The sequence below is a fragment of the Quercus suber genome, unplaced genomic scaffold (assembly GCF_002906115.3).
Source record: "Quercus suber isolate HL8 unplaced genomic scaffold, Cork oak 2.0 scaffold_367, whole genome shotgun sequence".
Classification (NCBI taxonomy): domain Eukaryota; kingdom Viridiplantae; phylum Streptophyta; class Magnoliopsida; order Fagales; family Fagaceae; genus Quercus; species Quercus suber.
Window position 1 is genome coordinate 251,261 of NW_027069819.1, and position 21,981 is coordinate 273,241.

A 21,981-nucleotide genomic window follows, 5' to 3' on the forward strand; every position below is an offset into this window, starting at 1 on the left:
GCAAAAAATTTCTGGTGACTATTCAGAAAGGTTAAAGAGGTTTCAAGCCTTATGAACAGTTTTATGAAACATTTCAACTCCCTATTCGTGCCTTTTGATGAAATATAACTCTACAAAATAGTAAGTTAGAGAGAAACACAAGAAATTCTATGGTCATTCTCCAGAATTGCTATCTGTAGAACCCAACATCTTAATTGTATCTTGGGGACAAATTTGCAATAACCCTTTAGCAACAATAGTGTAGGGGGCAAATATTGTCTAAGGAAAACAATATTATGCCTCCAAGTTATCTATTTTCTATTTGTCTTTTGTGTTAATCTTGTTCCTCCATTATTACTTTTTATAATATCCCCAACAATATTGTGCCTCCAAGTGTATAACGTTTAAGGCTCCTTGTAATATAAGAGAATAAGAAGAGAAATGGGAGAGATATATTTCGGCGATTTTATTACTATAAATCAAACGATTTGTTTTCACGAAGTCAACATAATTAATTAGGAAATATTTTATTTGTTAGTTGGTGAAATCCCAATACTGATCTTAATATTATTCGTATCCATATACTCTCCTCAAGTTGGAGCATGAATATTAAACTTGTCACTGTGGTGATCATGAAATTGATCTTTGCCAAGAGACTTAGTGAATAAGTCAGCAATTCGATGAGCAAAAGCAATATGAGAATTTCATATTAGTCTGGCTTGAATCTTTTCCCAAATAAGGTGGCAATCCAGTTCAACATGTTTGGTGTGCTAATGGAAGATGAGATTAGTAGCAATAAGGAGTACTACTTTGTTGTCATAGTGTAACATCAAAGATGTCCATTGTAGTTGATGCCAAGGTCCCTAAGAAGCTATTGAAAGCAAAATGAGTTCACGTGTGGGGGAGGTTGTGGCACGATATTTGGCTTTGATAGAGGAATGAAAGACAATGGTTTGCTTCTTGATCTTCCAAGACTATAAAAATCCAATCTTCGTTGACAAATTGGCATGTAGTTGGACAAGTACTTAGTACCCCAATCAAAATCATAATAGGACATAAGATGGGTGGATCCGTGGACGCCACAATGGGTTGAACCCAATTGAAGCGTTAAGACTTGAACCAAAATAGAAAATATGTTTTTGGGGGGTCTTAATCCTTTATTTATCCCCTTTGGTTTTTTTTTTTTTTTTTTTTTTGTAGTAATAGTTTTCTTAGGAAGGAAGAAAATTCAATGTTATGGTTCTAAGAAATAATTAAGCAAGCTAAAGAAAGAGAAGAAATAAGTTAAACTCACCGAGAAAGAGAATGTGTGAAACTATGAGAGAGATGATATTGAGCAATGACTTGGAGAAACTTCAAAAGACGACATTGAGAATTGTGAGTTGTGACTCGTGCGATGATGATGCGAGTTGAGGATATCCAGATTAAAGAAGTGGCCAAGTGAACAACTAAAGGGAGTAGAGGGTTCAAGATTTTGATGTCAAAATTTGAATGAGGGGAGTTTAGGTATTAAGTTCATGACGGTATGAACAGTGAGGTTGACGGTGAAAGGGAGAAATCATGACAGTGATGTAAGGAGAAATGCAAAAATAGAGGAAAAAGTATATAATACAGCAGGTGTATGCATCTAACTTCTCATAGTTCATAGGCCCCACACACCTGTGAAAACCCATATATTGTGAGAGATTATATACATATACCTACTGCATGATATACATTTTCATAATAGAGGACAGGATGACAGGTAATGAGCCATATTGTGAGAAAAATTATTCATATTTCATATGTAAAATGCACAAGATATCTTCTCGAAGTGAGAACCATCTTGATGAGAGAGTTGGAAGTAATTTGAAGAATGAGAAATTTGGGATTGATTAATTGTTGTCTTATAGATTGGAGGCCATATTTGGATGTCATTATTAAACATTACTAGTATGTAACTCTGCTTACACACATGTATGATGAATTGTAGTGGTGCTATTGATGTTAATTTGAGTTATTAAACATATAGGACATAATTTGACCAAAATATTTAGAGATATTAAAATAGTTTTTCCTTACAATTTTCATAATATTGGTTATGCCAAATTTCTCATTACATTGCTATTACATATATAATTTTGAAAATTATTATTGGATACTATACATATATAATATCAATTCACAATTACAATTTGTTACATTCAATATCTTCGCATACAAAATATCTAAATAGAAACAGCTAGGGCTATCCATGGATCAGTCCGGGTTGGGTTTATGCCCAACTCGAAACTGACATAACGAAATCAAGTGGCAGAAAATGTCACTCGCCGATGACCGCCAGAGTAGACAGGTCGGGCAGATCAGACCTTCAGCAAGTGGCGGGCGGGTCGGTCGGCATCACAGATCTGAGAAAAAGGGGAGGAAACTACGAGAAAATGATGAGAAAAACCCAGATCCAACGAAAATCTCATCGAAATCTATGAGATTTCGCTAGATCTGGCAACAATCTCACCAGATTCAATGAGATTTCACCAAATCCGATCAAAATCTCACCGATCTACATGAAATATAGCCTGAATCTGGGTTTTTTCACCGAGATCTAGAAAATTTTTGCCGGAATCTAGGTTTTTGCATCGGAATCTGGAATTTTTTTACCGAAATCTTGGTTTTTGCCAGAATATGGGTTTTTCACCGGTCGGTTCAGGTTTTTCAAGTTTTTGGGGAAGAGAAACCGAAACCGACCCGCCGGAGTCAGTTTTTTATGGAGAAGAACCACCACCGACTGCCAAAGTAGTCAGGTCAATCAGTTTCTGGTCGGTTTCTTCGGGTGGGTCAGGTCTTCGGATGGGTTTAGACAACCTTAGAAACAGTATAAAAAAATTTGCTCATTTATTCAAACAAAAAACAACAGCAAAGATCTAAACAATATAATTTGTACTAACAAAAGAAAATTTCAATTTTGATTCTAATTTAATTTTCTCTAAACTTTGGTTTTAAAAAGCTATATATATATATATATATATTTGAACAGCCCAACATCGATCCTTGCCATGTGATTTAAAATATAATGTAAATAAAGTGAAATTATTATTTTGCAATTTCATACGCGTAAATATAAAAATTAGTCATATATCAAATAACTTGATTCATTAAACAAATTCACCAACAAACTGATATAAAAGAGAAAGTTTCATTAAGAGAGTGACCATGAATTTCTGAAGAAACTTGTATAAATCTATCACGTCTTGCAGTGCAACATATATAGAAGTTCAAGATTCAACAAGGAGTCAACACTGATGGCGATGCCCACAAATAATATCAGTGTTTCCATTTAACCAAGTTGAGGAAAACATAAAGAATACATAATGGGATTAGAAGCACAATGTACTTATTTGGCATCCTACGAAAGACGCAACTCACAACAGTCAAGTGGCATCCAAATGCTCCATAAATACAAATCAACATAGCCATAGTCCAATTACTCGGGGTCGGCCAAATCCTCAACAGGTATCCATGTATTTCTGAACAAAATGGATCAATTATAAATTCAGTCAACTAATTTATTAGCTGTTCACAGTGTCAATATCAAGCTACTGGTGACAACCACGCAAAACTATATTTTGTAACTTGTGCAAGTTTGAAACTGAAGTAATTCATATTGCAAGGGGAGAAAATATGGCTACTACGAGTTCAATGATACATCTCATAGCATAACTAATTTTACTAAAAGAAGCTAAAGAATAGAATATGGACAAAAATCTAACCTGCACTACATTTGTTCCCAAAAAAGATATATATATATATATATATATTTTTTTTTTTTCTTTTTCAAATTGAGATTACCCCAATTATCTGTATTTGTTAATTTTGGCAGCAAATTTTGTATGAGCATTGTTGAGGTATTGACATCATTTCAATTCTTCAGTTTGGTAAATAATCATATGTATATTTCTAGGTTAGTTCTTGATGCCCACAACCTTCAAAGAATGTCCCACAGCAGTCAAAAGGATTTGTTTTGGGCATCAAATCCAAAATCCTCAACAACAACAACAAAAACAAAAAATTTGAAAAATATTCACATAAAGTTTAGAAAAAAAAAATTCTCGACATTATTTTCTTTTAAGATTATAATATCTTTTGGATGATATTCCATTTGTATTTTAATTTATTATGAGTGCTTGTTAATTTGAATCATGTCTTGTATGATTACTACAATTAGTGAATTATTATTAGTGTCATGTAATGTTTATAAAAATTTCATGCTATAAGGTACTCCTGTTAAAATATAAATTTGAATTTAATCTTAATCAAGTTTTCATAAGTTTAGTAATTTTGCTAAATATTTTAATGATAATTTATCATTGCATTCTTTTAGAATTTTAAATCTTTGAAACCATTTTAATAATTAATATGTTACAATAAGTTACATGTTAATTATCTGTGAGGTTTTTTTTTTTTTTAAGATGTTCAAATGATTGAATCTATGCTCAACCTTTTAATAATGGTATTATGGCAAGTTAGATCGATTGGCCAAATTTCTACACTTCATATTTAAATTATGGTTTTGTTAACATGTTTTCAAGAGGTATAAGTTAAAGAGTACTTAATAATTGTGTTTCATATATTATTTGAAAAAAAAATTTGAATTACCCACAAATATTAAGAAAAGCACACATAATCACAATGAATAATTATAAGTATAGCCCAATAAATTATTGACAAATATTCAATCATATATATTATATTAAAGTATAATCATAATCCAAATTGAATCTAAATTAATTTTTAATTGTTGTCTAATTTTGTGTCACACATCAAATTTAATTTTATTAAATTTGGTGTCAAGTGACAAATTCATAATACTATACACGAAACCACGATGACCATGTTAATTACCTAGGTAAGATCAACTCATTGATCATCACTATCATTAAATATTTTTGTATGCAAGCATGGGTTACAACCTAGTTTTCATTAAAGTTAAAAGAGTCTTCTAGTAAAAATAAACAAAACATACCTTCCTAGAGCAGCGAGGGCTCCTGAAATTATCACAGCGAAAGTAACTCAATTTTGCTAGTTTAGACAAAAATCAGTACTTTGCCACCTAATTTTGTTATTAGCATGAATTAGTATTTTGGACATTTTCTAAGTCATTCTATGGTTTTATCTTTTTAGTATTTATATATTATGTAGCTTCCAAAGATAGTTATCAGACTATTATTCACATTAATAAAACTCAAATTTTTTTCTATATTGAGATACCATTTATCCCAACCAATTTAACAATTTTTAAGGACTAGCTAGCTCTTTGACATCTTATCTCTCTCTCTCCTACGTCTCAACTGATCTACCCTTTTTTCTCTAGTTTACTTTACTTTACTTGTCTTCTTCGCTTCTTCCATTATTTATAAAACAAGTATTGTGTAACATTTTCAGTTTTAATTCAACCGTCCAATTAGATTTATTAATAACTCCAAGGCTCCACCACTTATCTAATTAGGAGTAAAAGTCTACAAAAGCAAGTGTACTGGTGTAGAATTCCCAGATTTTTTCTTCTCATCTTTTTTTTTTATTGGAATTTTCTTTTTATATATATTTATTTTTTATTAAAATAATAAATAAATTATATAACATTATAAATATAATAAATTACTAGTAGAACTGACAAAAATATACTAGTATATATCATAATATATATGTATAATTAACATGAAATTGGTTAGTATTTTTTTTTTTTTTTGAGAATATTAATTATTTTTAACACATACACACATGAGGAGATGAGAGAAGATCTTAAAGAAACTAATAATGGTGTATATCCAAAAAGACCTAACTCTTAGATACACTGCACAGGTTTTAAACCTCTTTAGTATTGAAATTTAAGTGATTGTTTGTTTACTATTTAACATTCTTTGATTTATTAGTATTTTTTATCTTAGTGATTATACTTAATAATGGATGATAATTTATTTTGAAAATCTAGGCTTATGGGCAAATTAAAAACTGTTGACTCATTCTTTTTATCAATATTGTCTCTTGATTATTTATTTATAATAAATACTTTTTTTAGCACATATTAAGTTATAAAATATTTAACAAATATACTGAATTGTATTTACATTACTATTTGAGACTATTACGCATACCATGAATATAATTGATATATACATCAAAGTCACACATACCAAAAAAAAAAAAAATCCCTCAAGTGGCTAAGTAGTAGTAGAGCCGAAGATCAAAACCGCCGCACATAGCCAACAACAAACCCGCTCCACCTAACTCTAAATCCTGACTTCGTCGGACATATGAGTTTTTTTTATATATATATATATATATATATAAATTTGTTTGGTCCCTCCAAATATAAATTTCTGGATCTGCCATTGATCAAATACAGTATTGTGCTTCCGCAACATCAACATCAAAAACCGTGAGACCAAAAATTGAGCAAATGTTAAAAAAAATAAAATAAAAGTTGCAAGTTAATTTTTTGTTTGATAAAAATTCTATGTTATTCATCGGCTTTCCATGTGGCGCATAGTGAGGACTACTACAATCTACAAGTTCTTCTTCCATCACCTGATATATTTTTATGTGAGCACTTTCAACTATATTGATTATTGTATCTTATATTTTAAACTATTTTTTTTAGTTAACTCGCGTGCAATGCATAGCTATTAGCAAAATTATTCTATATTTTCGTTTCTGTCTATAAAGTCAACGATTCCTAGCTAGTATTGATAGTTTATATAGAACTTTCACATATATGTATTGTTTAAGTCATTATATTTGCAGATGACAATAATACTAGGCGCGATGGTACCTTATAATAGAAAATGTGCTTGGGGCGGGTTTACGGAAAATGGGTTAACCTGCATTTATATATATTTCATATAATTCTTAACTATTTCAAAAACGGGAATAACTCAAAGATACATATTTATAAAAAATTGACAACGTGTTATAATATGGCATGTTACTATATGGCAAGCTTGTGGTAGCATTTAATTAGTTCTCATTTTGATCCACCATTCACATCATTTTTTTATTTTTTACATACTACTAACAATATGTCACATTAATAAAATTCAAATTATTAGTCAACTTTTTTGTGTCTGTACTCTATCGACTTTCATTAGCTCAAACGTGCACTTTATAAAAGTAAAAATAAAAATGTAGCCAAAGTGGAAAAATCATTCTTAGATCAATATCTTTTTGTTTTGTTTATTCTTTAGATAGTAGAATAGTCCTACACATATTTCTTCAGTTCTTCTAGACAGAAAGATGTGACAAATTTATAATTATTTCTCTACCCAAAAAAATAAAAAATGAAGAAATTGACATGCATGCGCATGTTCATCTTTGGCGATGAGGATGGTGACAAGCTGGAGTTAGTTTAGAGAGTAACTGCTACGCCGTCCAGAATTGCCAAAGATGATGCTTTCATGCACATGCACTATAATTAAAGGAGCTCCATTGGAGACTCTCACTTGCAGTAGTTAAATCAAAGTCGAAAGAGAGAAACAGACACAGAAAAAATGAGAATCCAACAGCAACAGCAACAAGTAACTGATGTAGTACCATCATTAACATGGGGTGGAGATAGCCACCGTGTAGCAGCCATTAATCTGGAGGAAAGCCCTAATATTTCTGACAAACATGATCATGAGGACTCTCAGGTCTCTCTCATTTGACCCTCTTTTCTTTCTTTCTTAATTAGCTACATATTTTCTATCTTTAAATTGCTTAGTTCTATATGTTTGGATAAATTATCTTGTTAGAATCAAGATTTGAGTATAATATATATGATGTTCCAGAAACCTAGGTGGAAAAAGTTCCTATCATTTGTAGGCCCTGGATTTCTTATCTCCATGGCTTCTATTGACCCAGGCAGCAGTGAGTCTCTCTCTCTCTCTCTCTCTCTCTCACTATGCGTTTGTGTGAATGTGTGTATTTTACGAAGTAATATAAATTTTACCATGTCACAGTGGAAACTGATCTACAAACTGGAGCAAATTACACATTTGAGGTAAATCAAATAGGAAAAAAAATGGAACTTTTTATAGGTTTAATTACTTTCAAATACTTTCTAAGAAATTATTTTTACTTGTTTTAGAAGTTGTAATTTTATTACTTCTTGTTAAAAAGAGAGGAGATATTAGATTGTTAAGATTAATATAATCAAATAATAATGTATTTTTTGGTGCATTCACACATGAAATTTTCTTTTCTCCATTTGTTACTTTTAGTTTCAATTGTTGTTAAAGCAACTAAACTTTTGCAATAATGTCATATTTCAAGTGAATTATTTCTTATATAAATTCATTTTTTAGATGAATGATTTATACATGAATTTAAGTACATAAATAATACTACAGACACAAATTATTTTACCGCATTTTTACAAATTGATGTTATGGCCAACCTTTTACAGGCCTTCATTTCATCATATAGGCCTAGTACTCACTATTAACATCACTTTTTCATATATTTGCCAATAATCATTCACCAAATTAACAGTTTGTAAAAATACTTTGTATCTCTAGTATTACTTTTAAGTACATTTTCCCCCATTAACACATGACAATGAATTAATACTTTGACATAAATACAAAATTTTGTTAGGATGAAACGTTTAAAAGAAAAGTATTTCATTTTTTATTAAAGAAGAACGACTCATGGCACAAATTTGAAGTACAATAACTTATTTAGGTTCATACTTTATTAAAGTATACTTTTGTCCTTTAAAGTTTGAGATTGTTTTTATTTTGGTCATTTTTGTTTTAAATTTTCATTCGACTCTTCATTTTAATTCAATTTTCATATTGCCCTCTAAGTTACAAAATTTTCATTCAAAATGAAAATTTTGTAACATAAATGACCAAAATAAAAACAACCCAAAACTTTAAGCACAAAATATGTACTAAAGTATGAAGGGCCAAAATAATTTGAAATTAGTTTACAACAGAAATGTTAATCATGGTAGTGCTATTTTCTATTTTCAGCAACTATGGGTTTACCTTATTGGGTTTACCTTTACACTCATAATTCAATCGCTAGCTGCAAATCTTGGTGTAAGCACTGGTAAGATGCACAGCAAACCAATTCTAGACCAAAATATAGCCAATTGATAAAAGTTAATATCAATTTTTTTTTTTTTTTTCCTACTAGTAACTAATCAAGCGAAGTATTTGTTTGCATATCTCTACAGGCAAACACCTTTCAGAATTATGTAAGTTAGAGTACCCAAAATATGTGAAGTATTTCCTATGGTTGCTTGCCGAATTTGCAGTCATATGCGCTGATATACCCGAAGGTAAAAGAATAAAATTTACTTTTAAAAAAAAAATTTATATAAAAAAAATAATAAAAAAATAAAAAAGAAGAAGAAGAAGAAGATATCTTACATTCATGCGTTTACTAGCCTTATCATTCTTGAATTTTCATCCATGTCTCCTTGTTCATATTCAAATTAAGGGAAAAATTACACATCAAATAAACAAGCAACAAGACAATATAGATCATGTTATCAAGAAACTTTTTTAATTTTCCTACTCATGGCAGTGGTTGGGACAGCCTTTGCACTAAATATATTATTCCACATCCCAATTTGGACTGGAGTTCTCATCACCGGTTTAAGCACTCTCTTACTTCTTGGCCTGCAGAGATATGGGGTAATTTATTCATTAATTATTTAAAGTTTCTGGTGGCATAATTTAAGAATCTTTTCCACTCAATTAATTATTAAAGAAATTTGGGTGTTTATTTATTTATTTATTTTTGGTTGAAAAGGAAATGCATTAAAAGAAATTAACTAGAGAACAACAAAAGGTTCGTGATAACATTGAAAAAGAACTAACCATTTAATTTAAGTATGAATCAAAAACACCTAACAACTTCACAGGTGGACTATCATACAACACAAAATCAATAACTTGATTGGCACCCATATACCTAGCTAATTCATCAGCACACCTATATATTAGCTACATGAAGGCAATGGCTAATGCAAACTTGGGGAAGCTGGAAAACCAAAAGTATGTAGTCATCCACAATAGAGGAAGATATTAGGGTAATTAGAATTAGCTATCAAATCAACAATAGCTTTACATCTAAGTCTATCTCTACAGCTATTAAATGGAGGTTTTGGCACATGAGAAGTCCATCACGCAATGCACACAACTCATCTAAGAATCACTACAAAAAACGCTAACCTATAGCCAGGTTTTCTTTAGCCATGTTTACAAAAAACGCGGCTATAGCTAACCAATAGCTACAATTTTAGGAAATGCGGCTTAAACCCTGACCTATAGCCGTGTTTTTAAACTGCAGTTATAGGTTAAGTCTATAGCCATGTTTGTAAGTGTTTTTGGCTGCGTTTTTTTTTTTCTTTTTTTTCTTTTTAAAGGAGGACCTATAGCTGCATTTTTCAAATGTGGCTATAGCTAACCTATGCCCGCGTTTTTAAAACGCGGCTACAGGTTAAGTCTATAACCGCGTTTAAAACGTGGCTAAAGGCCTAGTAGATAAATTTTTTTTTTTTTTCTAAATATAGACCTATAATGGCATTTTTTAAATGCAGCTATAGGTTAAGTCTATAGCCATGTTTAAAAACGTGGCTATAGGTCCAACTGAATAATTTTTTTATTTTTTTAAAGGAAAACTTATAACTACATTTTTAAAATGCAACTACAAATTTTGTGTATAGCAACGTTTTTTAAACGTGGCTATAGGTCCTACAACATCATCTTGAAGAACTTATAATAATAATAATAATAATAATAATTAATGTCTTTTCGTACTTGCAACTTTTTCTTTTCCTACTTGCTGGAGGCTTTTAAAGTTTTAAAAAAATAATTAAAAAAATAAAAGTTTTTAAAACTGTGAATTAAGTTCACGTGAGTTATGATCCATTTGGATACAACTTATTTTACTAAAACCTGAAAACGTTGTAATAAAATAATTTTTAAATGTGTGAATAGTATCCTGAGACCCATTTTTAATATTTTTTTCTGAATAAAGTAGTTGTGGGTCCTTTGAACAGTGCATAAATAATGTATGAACAGTGATAAACAGTGCACAAACAGTGCAATGTCTCCTAAAAGCGGTTGACCATGCATCCAAAAAAGAGAAAATGCAAAACGTGAACACAGGATAATTCCTATCCAAACGCTCACTTAGTGTCCTATCAAAGGCACATTGCCCAAATTTCAAATTTAAAGGCCATTAATGCTACACTTGTCCTAAAAAAATTAAAAGTTAAAATGCTATTAATTTTACCTACCGTCCATAGCCATAAAATAAGATAAAAATAAAAATAAAAAAGAAGGAAGAGGTCTAGTTTTTCAGACTTTACGCGAAGAAGAAGAAGAAGAAGATTAGAAGGTGGACTAGATGAGAGGATGAACGGAAAAATAGAGTCACTACCAAAACATCATGGCAACAGTGGGCAGGATCTGAGCTATCTGGTTTTTTTATTCTTATCCACTAACATCGTTTTTTCTTTTTTCTTTTTCTTTTTTTTTTCTTTTTTCTTTTAAGTACTGACCATATTTCATTATTCCTTCTCATTTTTGTTCCCTTCAACTTTCTATCTCTCTTTGCAATAGATCTAAAGATTTTGAATCAATGAAGTTAAAGTGCCTCAAAAAATTATCTCTCTTTTGCTTTATTTTTCTCTGACCCATGGCTGAAATTATTTTCTTTTGTTTGATTGTGTTTTGATTAATTTTGGGTTTGAGCATATGGACAGTCTATAGCCGCGTGTAAAAACATGGCTATTGGTCTAGTTGAATAATTTTTTTTTTTATTTTAAAGGAGGACCTATAGCCGCGTTTAAAACGTGGCTAAAGGCCTAGCAGATAAATTTTTTTTTTTTTAAATATGGACCTATAACCGCATTTTTTAAATGCAGCTATAGGTTAAGTCTATAGCCACATTTAAAAACGTGGCTATAGGTCCAACTGAATAATTTTTTTTATTTTTTTAAAGGAGAACTTATAACTACATTTTTAAAATGCAACTACAGATTTTGTGTATAGCCACGTTTTTTTAAACGTGGCTATAGGTCCTACAACATCATCTTGAAGAACTTATAATAATAATAATAATAATTAATGTCTTTTCGTACTTGCAACTTTTTCTTTTCCTACTTGCTGGAGGCTTTTAAAGTTTTAAAAAAATAATTAAAAAAATAAAAGTTTTTAAAACTGTGAATTAAGTTCACGTGAGTTATGATCCGTTTAGATACAACTTATTTTACTAAAAACTGAAAATACTGTAATAAAATAATTTTTAAATGTGTGAATAGTATCCTGAGACCCATTTTTAATATTTTTTTCTGAATAAAGTAGTTGTGGGTCCCTTGAACAGTGCATAAATAATGTATGAACAATGATAAACAGTGATGAACAGTGCACAAACAGTGTAATGTCTCCTAAAAGCGGTTGACCATGCATCCAAAAAAGAGAAAATGCAAAACGTGAACGCAGGATAATTCCTATCCAAACGCTCACTTAGTGTCCTATCAAAGGCACATTGCCCAAATTTCAAATTTAAAGGCCATTAATGCTACACTTGTCCTAAAAAAATTAAAAGTTAAAATGCTATTAATTTTACCTACCGTCCATAACCATAAAATAAGATAAAAAAATAAAAAAGAAGGAAGAGGTCTAGTTTTTCGGACTTTACGCGAAGAAGAAGAAGAAGAAGATTAGAAGGTGGACTAGATGAGAGGATGAACGGAAAAATAGAGTCACTACCAAAACATCATGGCAACAGTGGGCAGGATCTGAGCTATCTGGTTTTTTTATTCTTATCCACTAACATCGTTTTTCTTTTTTCTTTTTTTCTTTTTTCTTTTTTCTTTTAAATACTGACCATATTTCATTATTCCTTCTCATTTTTGTTCCCTTCAACTTTCTATCTCTCTTTACAATAGATCTGAAGATTTTGAATCAATGAAGCTAAAGTGCCTCAAAAAATTATCTCTCTTTGCTTTATTTTTCTCTGACCCATGGCTGAAATTATTTTCTTTTGTTTGATTGTGCTTTGATTAATTTTGGGTTTGAGCATATGGACTCTTTTTGGCTGTGTTTCTGTTATGGGGATTTTCTGATTTTTGTTTGGGATTTGATATTGGGGGTTCGAAAGGCCGCATTTTTAGCTTGGATTTGTGTTTGATTTCAAAGTGGGTTTGGATGTGGGTTTCAGGTAGACTAAGACAAATGGATTTGTGTTCTTGTACTGTTTTCTTGTATTTTAGAGCATGTTGCGTTTGATTAATTTGAAATTTTCTGGGTTTTGGTTTGTGAAAGCTCAAAAATGTGTTAAAAACACAAGAGCTGTTTAGACCCTCAATTAAAAGTTACGGCTTAATTGATTTTATACTAACTTAATACAAAGTGCAGAATAGTGTAAAAGTGAGCGGATAAACAAACAAGCTACTCTAATCCATACTCAAAGCAACACAGCAGTAAAATGGAAAGTAAAAGAGTAGGAAGAAAGATGCAAACACAAGATAACACGCCGATGTGTTATCGAAGAGGAAACTGAAGAACTTGGCGAAAAACCTCTCTGCCGCCCTCCAAGCGGTAATTGATTCACTAGACAATCAATTGGGATACATGGGTTAGCAAGAGACCCTCCAAGCCTAATCTATCCGATGTATCTAAGCCCTCCAAGCTCCTACTCCAACAAGACTTCTCGGAACCGTGTCTTGTCTAGTTCTCCGGATCCCGCAATAAGCTCTATATTGCATCTGCCATCCTTAGCTTCTTCCAATACTTCCCAACAGTACCAAAACTTCACTTGACACTTTGAAAGGGTGTGGTAAGTGTTTGGGCTATCAACCTCTCAATGGTATGGAAATGGAGAGGTAGGAGTTGAGGAAATTCCACAAGCAAATGTGTAGAGAATTGTGGGTATAACAATCTCTAACTCTCAAGGTGTTTGGCTAGGGCTTTCTCTCAGAAGCACTCCTTAACATTTGTAGGTAATGTGGGTATAAATAGTGTAGGCACAGAAAGTGTGTATCAGAATAGACAGGCTGTCAGAACAGAATGTCTCGCGGTTGTCACGCGGGAAGGCCTTACCTGCGAGATACTCGCGAGATACAGCTGTCTCCATCCTAGCCTGACTCTTCGCATTCCAGCATGTGCAAGGCACATGAGTCACTTCGCGAGATGCTTAGAAAACTCTTCAGTCTTCAATTGCTTGAGTCTTCACACACTCTCTCTCTATCATACAACCCTTACAATCAAATCCTACAATTAATACAGGGTACAAAAGATTGAACAATAATTACAATCAAATTTGGCACGGAATAAAAGCCAACAAAACACATAGTTTTCATCTTCGTTTTCTCTCCAGAATTTCCAACCCCCATTCCTCATTCTCTTCTCCTATTTATAGGCTAAGATAAGTGGAGGTGTTATGATTACTACCCCTTACTAGTGCGAATGGAGATCCAATTCCATCATCTCTAAGTGGATGTTCCGTCGGGAAAAGTGGTAATGGCATTAGAACTGATTCCCACCTCCAAAAGCCCGCTCGGCAGCGATATTCCCGAAGGCACTATCGGGCAGCCGAGTACAGGGTGTCTCTAAGTAATAACACCTCCGACCAAGTTAGAGACGATTGGGAGGGGCTTGCTTTGGGTATCCAGGACGGCGCAGTCTCATTTCAGCTCTTGGGCCCAGATTGGGCCCTGAGGTGTCTGGATCAAGGCTAAAGGTCCGGAATGGGGACATGGTTATATAATGTATCGCGAGGCTTGGGCCCAAGGCCCGTGGGGCTTGGGGCTTGGGGCTTGGGGCTTAGTGCCTAGCCTCGTACAAGCCCGAGGGGCCTAGGGCCTAGCCCCGTACAAGGCCTGCATGGCCTAGGGTCCAGCCCGTACAGACTTTATTCTTTTTTTTTTTTTTCCCTTCTCGTTGTGTGGATTGCATCATTGTTTAATTAGGGAAGTGTTATCTCTAAAAAAAAAAAGGTTCTAGGTAAGTAGTTAGTGTATTTTATTTTTTTTATCGTGCGGATAATGCTCTGTGTCTTTTTAATTTGCTGCTCCACCGATTCTTGTTGTCAAAGTCAAACAAGTAACCACTGGATCCATTGGTCCAGATGGTACCTTTTCATGCACTTCAGCACTTATAGGTGTGTGTATTATTTGTATAGTTTCTACGTTCTAACCAAATTCCAAAAAATAAAAAGTCAAAACAAGAGGTATATTGTAATATGTGAAGTATAAAGTGATATACTAAAAGTTTGATAGTGGATTTTTATTCCAAAAAAATGCATGGTCTCAGCCTGAGTTAATTTCTTAGAGTTCAAAAAGTTGAATTTTGTTTCCCTTTTCATTTTCTAGTATCTACATTAATTTTAAGAAAATGTTAAAGGTATTACAAATTTAATTACATAAAATTTATAGACTAATATAATAATGAATCTGATTTGTCAAATTCAACCACTTATTAACTGAATATTTGATTTTTTTTTTTTTTTTTTTTTTTTGAAATCAGTGACATAGCAGTTTGTAAGCTCTATATTGTAAAATTGTAGCATCTCTAACATGACTATTAGTTTTAATGTTAAAAAAATTTTGTGAGTGGGCAGGTTAGGAAGCTGGAGATGCTGATATCAGTGCTAATATTGGCAATGGCTGCATGTTTCTTTGGGGAAATGAATTACGTAAAGCCTCCAGCTGCTGCTGTGATAAAGGGCTTGTTTGTACCCAAGCTCAGTGGCCAAGGAGCCATTGGAAATGCCATAGCCCTTTTGGGTTCCGTTATCATGCCGTACATGATTTACTGCTTCATTAAATATCCTTGCTCATTATTTCATAACCATTGCTTTTCTTCTTTCTAATTGTTTGTGTGTTAATATTATTCGTTCCATTTCTTTCTCGTCAACAGGCACAATCTCTTTCTCCACTCGGCTCTTGTCCTATCCAGAAGAGTACCGCGTTCTGTCAATGCCATCAATGTAAGAAACTAGTGCTTTCATGCATATTCCCAGCCATTAAAACTTAGGGTCCATTTGAATATAGCTTATTTTGTTAAAAATTGAAATTTGAAAATACTATAGCAAAATAATTTTTAAATGTGTAAATAGTACTATAGGACCCATTTTTAATATTTTTTCTAAATAAAGTGGTTGTGGATCTTGTAAACAGTACATAAATAGTACACAATGTCTCCTATACTGTACGTGTATAAACAGTGCGAGTTACTGTTCATAAGCCTAAATGCACTATTCATTTCCAATGAACAGTGCAAGAGGCACTGAAGAGAAAAAAAAAAAAAAAAAAAAAAAAAAGAAGAAGAAGAAGAAAGAAAGAAAGACGCAAGGGGAGAGACGCAAATCCAAATGCTCACTTAATGAAATGTTAAAGCTACTTGCACTTTCACTGCCAAAAAGTTTACAAATTTATGTGATAATAAATGTGATCGATGCACATTAACAACAAAATAAATAAATTTATTAAATTTTTTTCATTGATTGTCTAAATTTTTTTCTTTTTAGAATACTAAGTATTTTTAACACACACGTAAAAAGAAAGAAAAATATTTTTATCGTTTAAAAGTTGACGTAGCAGTTTGTATAGTTTTGCTTGTATTATTACGAGGAAGCTTTGCCTAACTATGAAAAAAACCAAAACAACACCTCATGTAAAACCAAAAACTACACCACATTAACTCAAAAAAATAGAAAAAGAAACTGACACATAGTAAAAAGGAGAAATGTAATGTCAAAATATTTTCACAATAAATTTTATGTGACTAACTAATTAATATTGGTGAATTAAAAAATTATGTTAATGATGGGTCTAAATTACAACCAGTAATATTTTTCACTAAAGATTTGTTGTGAAAATATTGTAGATTTAGCATTATTCTAGTAAAAAAAGAAAAAAGAACAATTCACTCCCTCACATGAAAAAAAAAAGTTAAAAAACATATCACCTTTTGCTTTCATGGTGACAAATGTTGGAAAAAAAAAGTTTTATATATATATATATATCATAATCAAAAATTCACAACAGTTTCATTATATTTTCAAATTAATTTATAATTTCACACATGGGCCGATTATAATATGTACCCACTATAATCTGTAATTTAATTTTTTTTTAATAGCCATTTATGAAATGATAGTCTAATTTGTGAATGTTGTGAAATTGTTGTCAAACAATTTTTGTTGGATCCCACCTTTCAATATTCTCTCATTCACAACAACTTTTACTTATCTTTTTCAAATTCTGGTTGTTTGCTATAACCCCAAATTGATGTATGTTTTATTTTGCATGTATATTGCTATACTATATATGAACTGTGGGGCCCTGGGCCTGATAGCCTCGGCCCATCATGAAGCAGGCCCAAGGCCAGGCCGAGGAGCATAGGCTATTCGTGGCTAAGGTGGGGGAAAGCCTCTTTTCCCAATCCACGCTGAGGACCACCTTATCCTCGGCCTGACAAAGGTGATTTTGGGGAAAGACTAACCCCAAAGTAAGCTGTCGTTCTCACATTTAATGCACTCAACTAACCCCCCTGGCCGCATTAATGGGGAGGTAACCCCTTGGCAGGATAACGTTGATCAGAGTGAACCACTTGAGTACCGATAAGGCCTCTGATGGGACGGACGGCCAGAAAAAAGGCAAATAGGTGATCAACAGATGGAAGGAGGAGATAGGAAGATGAAAACTATAAAAGAAAAGCTAGTAAAGTAAGGAGAGGGGGGGAAAAAAGAGAAAGGGAGAGAACAATCAGGCCTCCTCGGCCACAGGCCGAGGAGCATTCCCCCGTTTGTAAAGAAACTCTTAGCATTTTTTAAGAAAAGTTCATGCATGGTGATCGACGGCCAGCACCTAAACCTCTCAACCCACTCTCTATAAATTTATTGTTTGGCTTATTGGGCTGAAAACCCATCACTCAAGGTCAATCCAAATTGAGTCCTTACAATTGGCGCCGTCTGTGGGAAGGATTAGGGTGCTGGCCGGCGCACCAGGCAAAGTGTTCTAAGTTCTAAGTGTTCGTTTTACAGTAGGTTAAAAAAAATATATATGTAGAAGGTTCGACCAAAAAAAAAAAAAAGAGCGAAAGATCTCGATATTATTATTATTTCATGAAAAGAAAGGTTACAGATTACAATCAAAGGCTCAGGTAGGCCTGTTTTACAAGCAAATTTACAAGCTAATACCACCAGCTATTTCTACAATCAGAGGCTCAGGTGGAGCCGCCCTAAGGAGGAGCTAGCCGGAGGGAAATGTCAACTCGTGCTTTTATTTGGCACCAAGAGAATGGAGAGCTTGACACACGGTGGAGGAGGTGAAGGACAATCATGCTCCCAGGCCCCCAACAACTCCCTCCTCGGCTAGGCGGAGCTGGAACAAAGAGAGGAACAGATGCAGGGGCTCCGGGATACCCTCCCCGTGATGTTCCCTCGATTCTCTCCGACTCTCACGAGTGTTGGCCTTTGGAGACGGCAACACTCGAGCACCGCCCATGAGGTGAATTCGCACGTCTTCCTCGTCGGGGGTGTGCTCCGGGGAAAGACGTTAGGTTCTCTAACAACACCCCTCTAGGACACCTCGAAGGGTGCCATCAGGGTTACGCCTAGATTCTGCCGCACCGAAAGCCCAGTGGGGGCTGCAGCCATATCGGTTTATGTCAATCCCGGTAACAATTCCGGCGGGTTATTGAAAGGGCATGGGAGGTTGGAAGGATATGTTTTGTTCTGTTTGTGTTGAGAGGTCCATGGGTTGTGAAGAAACCATCTCCTCAATTTATATAGGGGGTGGGGTTGGTGAGAATTAATTCATGCAGAGTTCGAAAAGAGTATTATCAGCAGGGTTAGTAATGAAGTCGCCAATTTCCAAGGAGGCCACGGACGGTTGGACCCGTGTCAATTTACGAGGACATTAATGAAGGCGCGTTTTGCGCACTGGAGCGTCAAGCACGGAATACGAACAGACAAAGGTGTTTCATAAATGAAAAGATGGGGCCTCGAGTTGGAGGCGAGATCAATGCCACATGTAAAGATCATAATCTGACGCAAAGAGGAATCATCTCCAATAAAGCAATCTGAGGACAAACCTCTGCTTACAGGAAAAATTGAAGTGGTAGACAGAGCCAAGGTATTGCATGGTCCTCGGACCCAAACCTATGGTAAAACTACACACACCATTATATCTCATACTTACAGAAAAATTGAAGTGGTAACGGAGCCAAGGTATTGCATGGTCCTCAGACCCAAACCTATGGTAAAACTACACACACCATTATACCTGGGTACTAGACAGAACCAAGGTATTGCATGGTCCTCGGACCCAAACCTATGGGGAAACTAGATACTTACAGGAAAAATTGAAGTGGTAGACAGAGCCAAGGTATTGCATGGTTCTCGGACCCAAACTATGGTAAAACTACACACACCATTATACCTGGGTACTAGACAGAACCAAGGTATTGCATGGTCCTCGAACCCAAACCTATGGGGAAACTAGATACTTACAGGAAAAATTGAAGTGGTAGACAGAGCCAAGGTATTGCATGGTCCTCGGACCCAAACCTATGGTAAAACTACACACACCATTATATCTCATACTTACAGAAAAATTGAAGTGGTAGACAGAGCCAAGGTATTGCATGGTCCTCGGACCCAAACCTATGGTAAAACTACACACACCATTATATCTCATACTTACAGAAAAATTGAAGTGGTAGACGAAGCCAAGGTATTGCATGGTCCTCGGACCCAAACCTATAGTAAAACTACACACACCATTATACTGGGTACTAGACAGAACCAAGTATTGCATGGTCCTCGGACCCAAACCTATGGAAAACTAGATACTTACAGGAAAAATTGAAGTGGTAGACAGAGCCAAGGTATTGCATGGTCCTCGGACCCAAACCTATGGTAAAACTACACACACCATTATATCTCATACTTACAGAAAAATTGAAGTGGTAGACAGAGCCAAGGTATTGCATGGTCCTCGACCCAAACCTATGGTAAAATACACACCCATTATATCTCATACTTACAGAAAAATTGAAGTGGTAGACGAAGCCAAGGTATTGCATGGTCCTCGGACCCAAACCTATGGTAAAACTACACACACCATTATATCTCATACTTACAGAAAAATTGAAGTGGTAGACAGAGCCAAGGTATTGCATGGTCCTCAGACCCAAACCTATGGTAAAACTACACACACCATTATATCTCATACTTACAGAAAAATTGAAGTGGTAGACGGAGCCAAGGTATTGCATGGTCCTCGGACCCAAACCCGTAGAGAAAATAACTATCTAGAGAAAAATCAAAGCGTTACTTAGAATCAAGCTATACCACGATCTTTAGATTTATATTCGAAGGGTAACAAACGGTTTCATGAGGCCAACTCCGGAATAGAGTACGAATGTTGAGCAGAATAAAATAGTAAAGCAAACAACAGAAAATATCATTAGATGGAAGCAAAGTATTATATATTTAGTTCAAACGGAAAGTATACAATTCCCTTACAATGCCGCTGAGGTAAGAAACAAAATAATATCAAAGAGAAAATAAACAAAGCTATCCTATGCCGTATACTAGTCTCCTCAACTCAGTAGGCAAATCAAGTCAGTAAGTAAATCAAAAAGCTTGGGCCAAAGCTTAAGGGCCAGATCTCGGAAGGTCCGTCGGAGGACTTGCCACGTCTTGTGGTACTTCGTGACCCTCGGTTACAACGTCCCCAACGCTATCTGGGGCTCAACTTCCTCGGATGGTTGATCAGTTAACGGCGTATCCTCGGCGGTCATATCTTGACCTTCAACCGAAGGTAATGAAGATCCACCCTCAGGAGCAACAGGTGCAACCTCGCGAATGGCGATAGGGTAATATACCCTGTCCTCCCTCCTAAGCTCAGATGAGGCGTCAACCCCTGCCTGGTTGAGGGCTTCATGCTAGGTTTGAGAGCAATAATGCCTGCACACTGCAGGAACTTGAGCCCGAAGGGCGGCTTCAGTCTTAGCCACCCCTTCTGCGAAAGCATCCTCCTCTGCTTTTTCCATAGAACGCTCAGCGTCTGTTTTCGTAAATACCGCCTCGTCTTTGGCTCTCACAGCCTCGTCCCTGCATATTCGGCAACACCTTTTTCATGGATTGCCTTGGTCAAATTTGCCTTCATATAGGTAATGTCCTCTTTGGCCTTTTGTAATTGACCCTCAACATCTTGCAAGCGGTTAGTTTGATCCTCAGCTTGCTTCCTGACCACGGCTAGGTCGAAGACAGCAGTATCCCTGGCCTTCGCCATTTCTGCCAGATCCTCGGTCGCCTTTTTCAGGTCGGCCTCAGATCTCTTAAGAGTATTGGCCGCCTCCAGGAACTTGTCGCGCTCTTGCGCTAAGGCATTGCTATGATCATCAACCTCTTCACCCAACCTGAAAAGGGCCTGGATAGCCTGCCAGTAAAAACAAGCAACTCTGTAAAGAGAAAGAAAGGTACTAAGCGACAAAATTTTGGGTAAAATGAATAGGTGTCAAAAGACCTACCATGCCTAGATATTTCTTAAGGTCGAGGACAACCTCTACCCCACTCATTTTCTCTAACTCGGCCATATCAGTGGGAAGAAGAAGAGATTTCTCTAGGGCCTCGGCCACGAGAGCCCCTTCGTCTCCTCGAGACTCCCGCATCGACGCGTTGTCCATTAGGGGCTGATCATGGAGCATGGCCGCAGGCAGCCAGGCTTGAGCCTGGGGCTGCTGGGTGGCCTTCTTGCTCTTCCGTTGATCACCGAGCTTCAATTGCTTTGGAGGCCTGCAAGCCCTACCCTCCTCGGGCGAAGAATGAGATTTGCTCCCATCCATTGGCTCCTTACCCTTGGAAAGTCTTTTCTTTTTCGGGTCATGAGATTCGGTAGGAGGGGCTGTTACTATAGGAGCGGAGGACGACCTGGTTTGCATGGTTAGAATCTTGGGGCTGAGGTGCTGGGGGCTGGGGCTGCGACTCCCCTGGTCATCCTTCTTGGAACGCCCT

At 35.1% G+C, this 21,981-nt stretch overlaps 1 protein-coding gene across 1 annotated transcript in view; it reads left to right on the forward strand.

The window, feature by feature from the left end:
* Window positions 1-7,459: 7,459 nt before the first annotated feature.
* The window catches only part of LOC112033886 (metal transporter Nramp6.2), a 27,529-nt gene continuing 13,007 nt past the window's right edge, over window positions 7,460-21,981 (forward strand). The window contains exons 1-8 of the mRNA XM_024066661.2: window positions 7,460-7,640; window positions 7,779-7,857; window positions 7,950-7,990; window positions 8,967-9,045; window positions 9,173-9,277; window positions 9,526-9,635; window positions 15,574-15,755; window positions 15,873-15,942. Of these exons, the coding sequence (XP_023922429.1) occupies window positions 7,500-7,640; window positions 7,779-7,857; window positions 7,950-7,990; window positions 8,967-9,045; window positions 9,173-9,277; window positions 9,526-9,635; window positions 15,574-15,755; window positions 15,873-15,942 (807 nt within the window). The 5' untranslated portion in view covers window positions 7,460-7,499. The remainder of the gene's footprint in view (window positions 7,641-7,778; window positions 7,858-7,949; window positions 7,991-8,966; window positions 9,046-9,172; window positions 9,278-9,525; window positions 9,636-15,573; window positions 15,756-15,872; window positions 15,943-21,981) is intronic.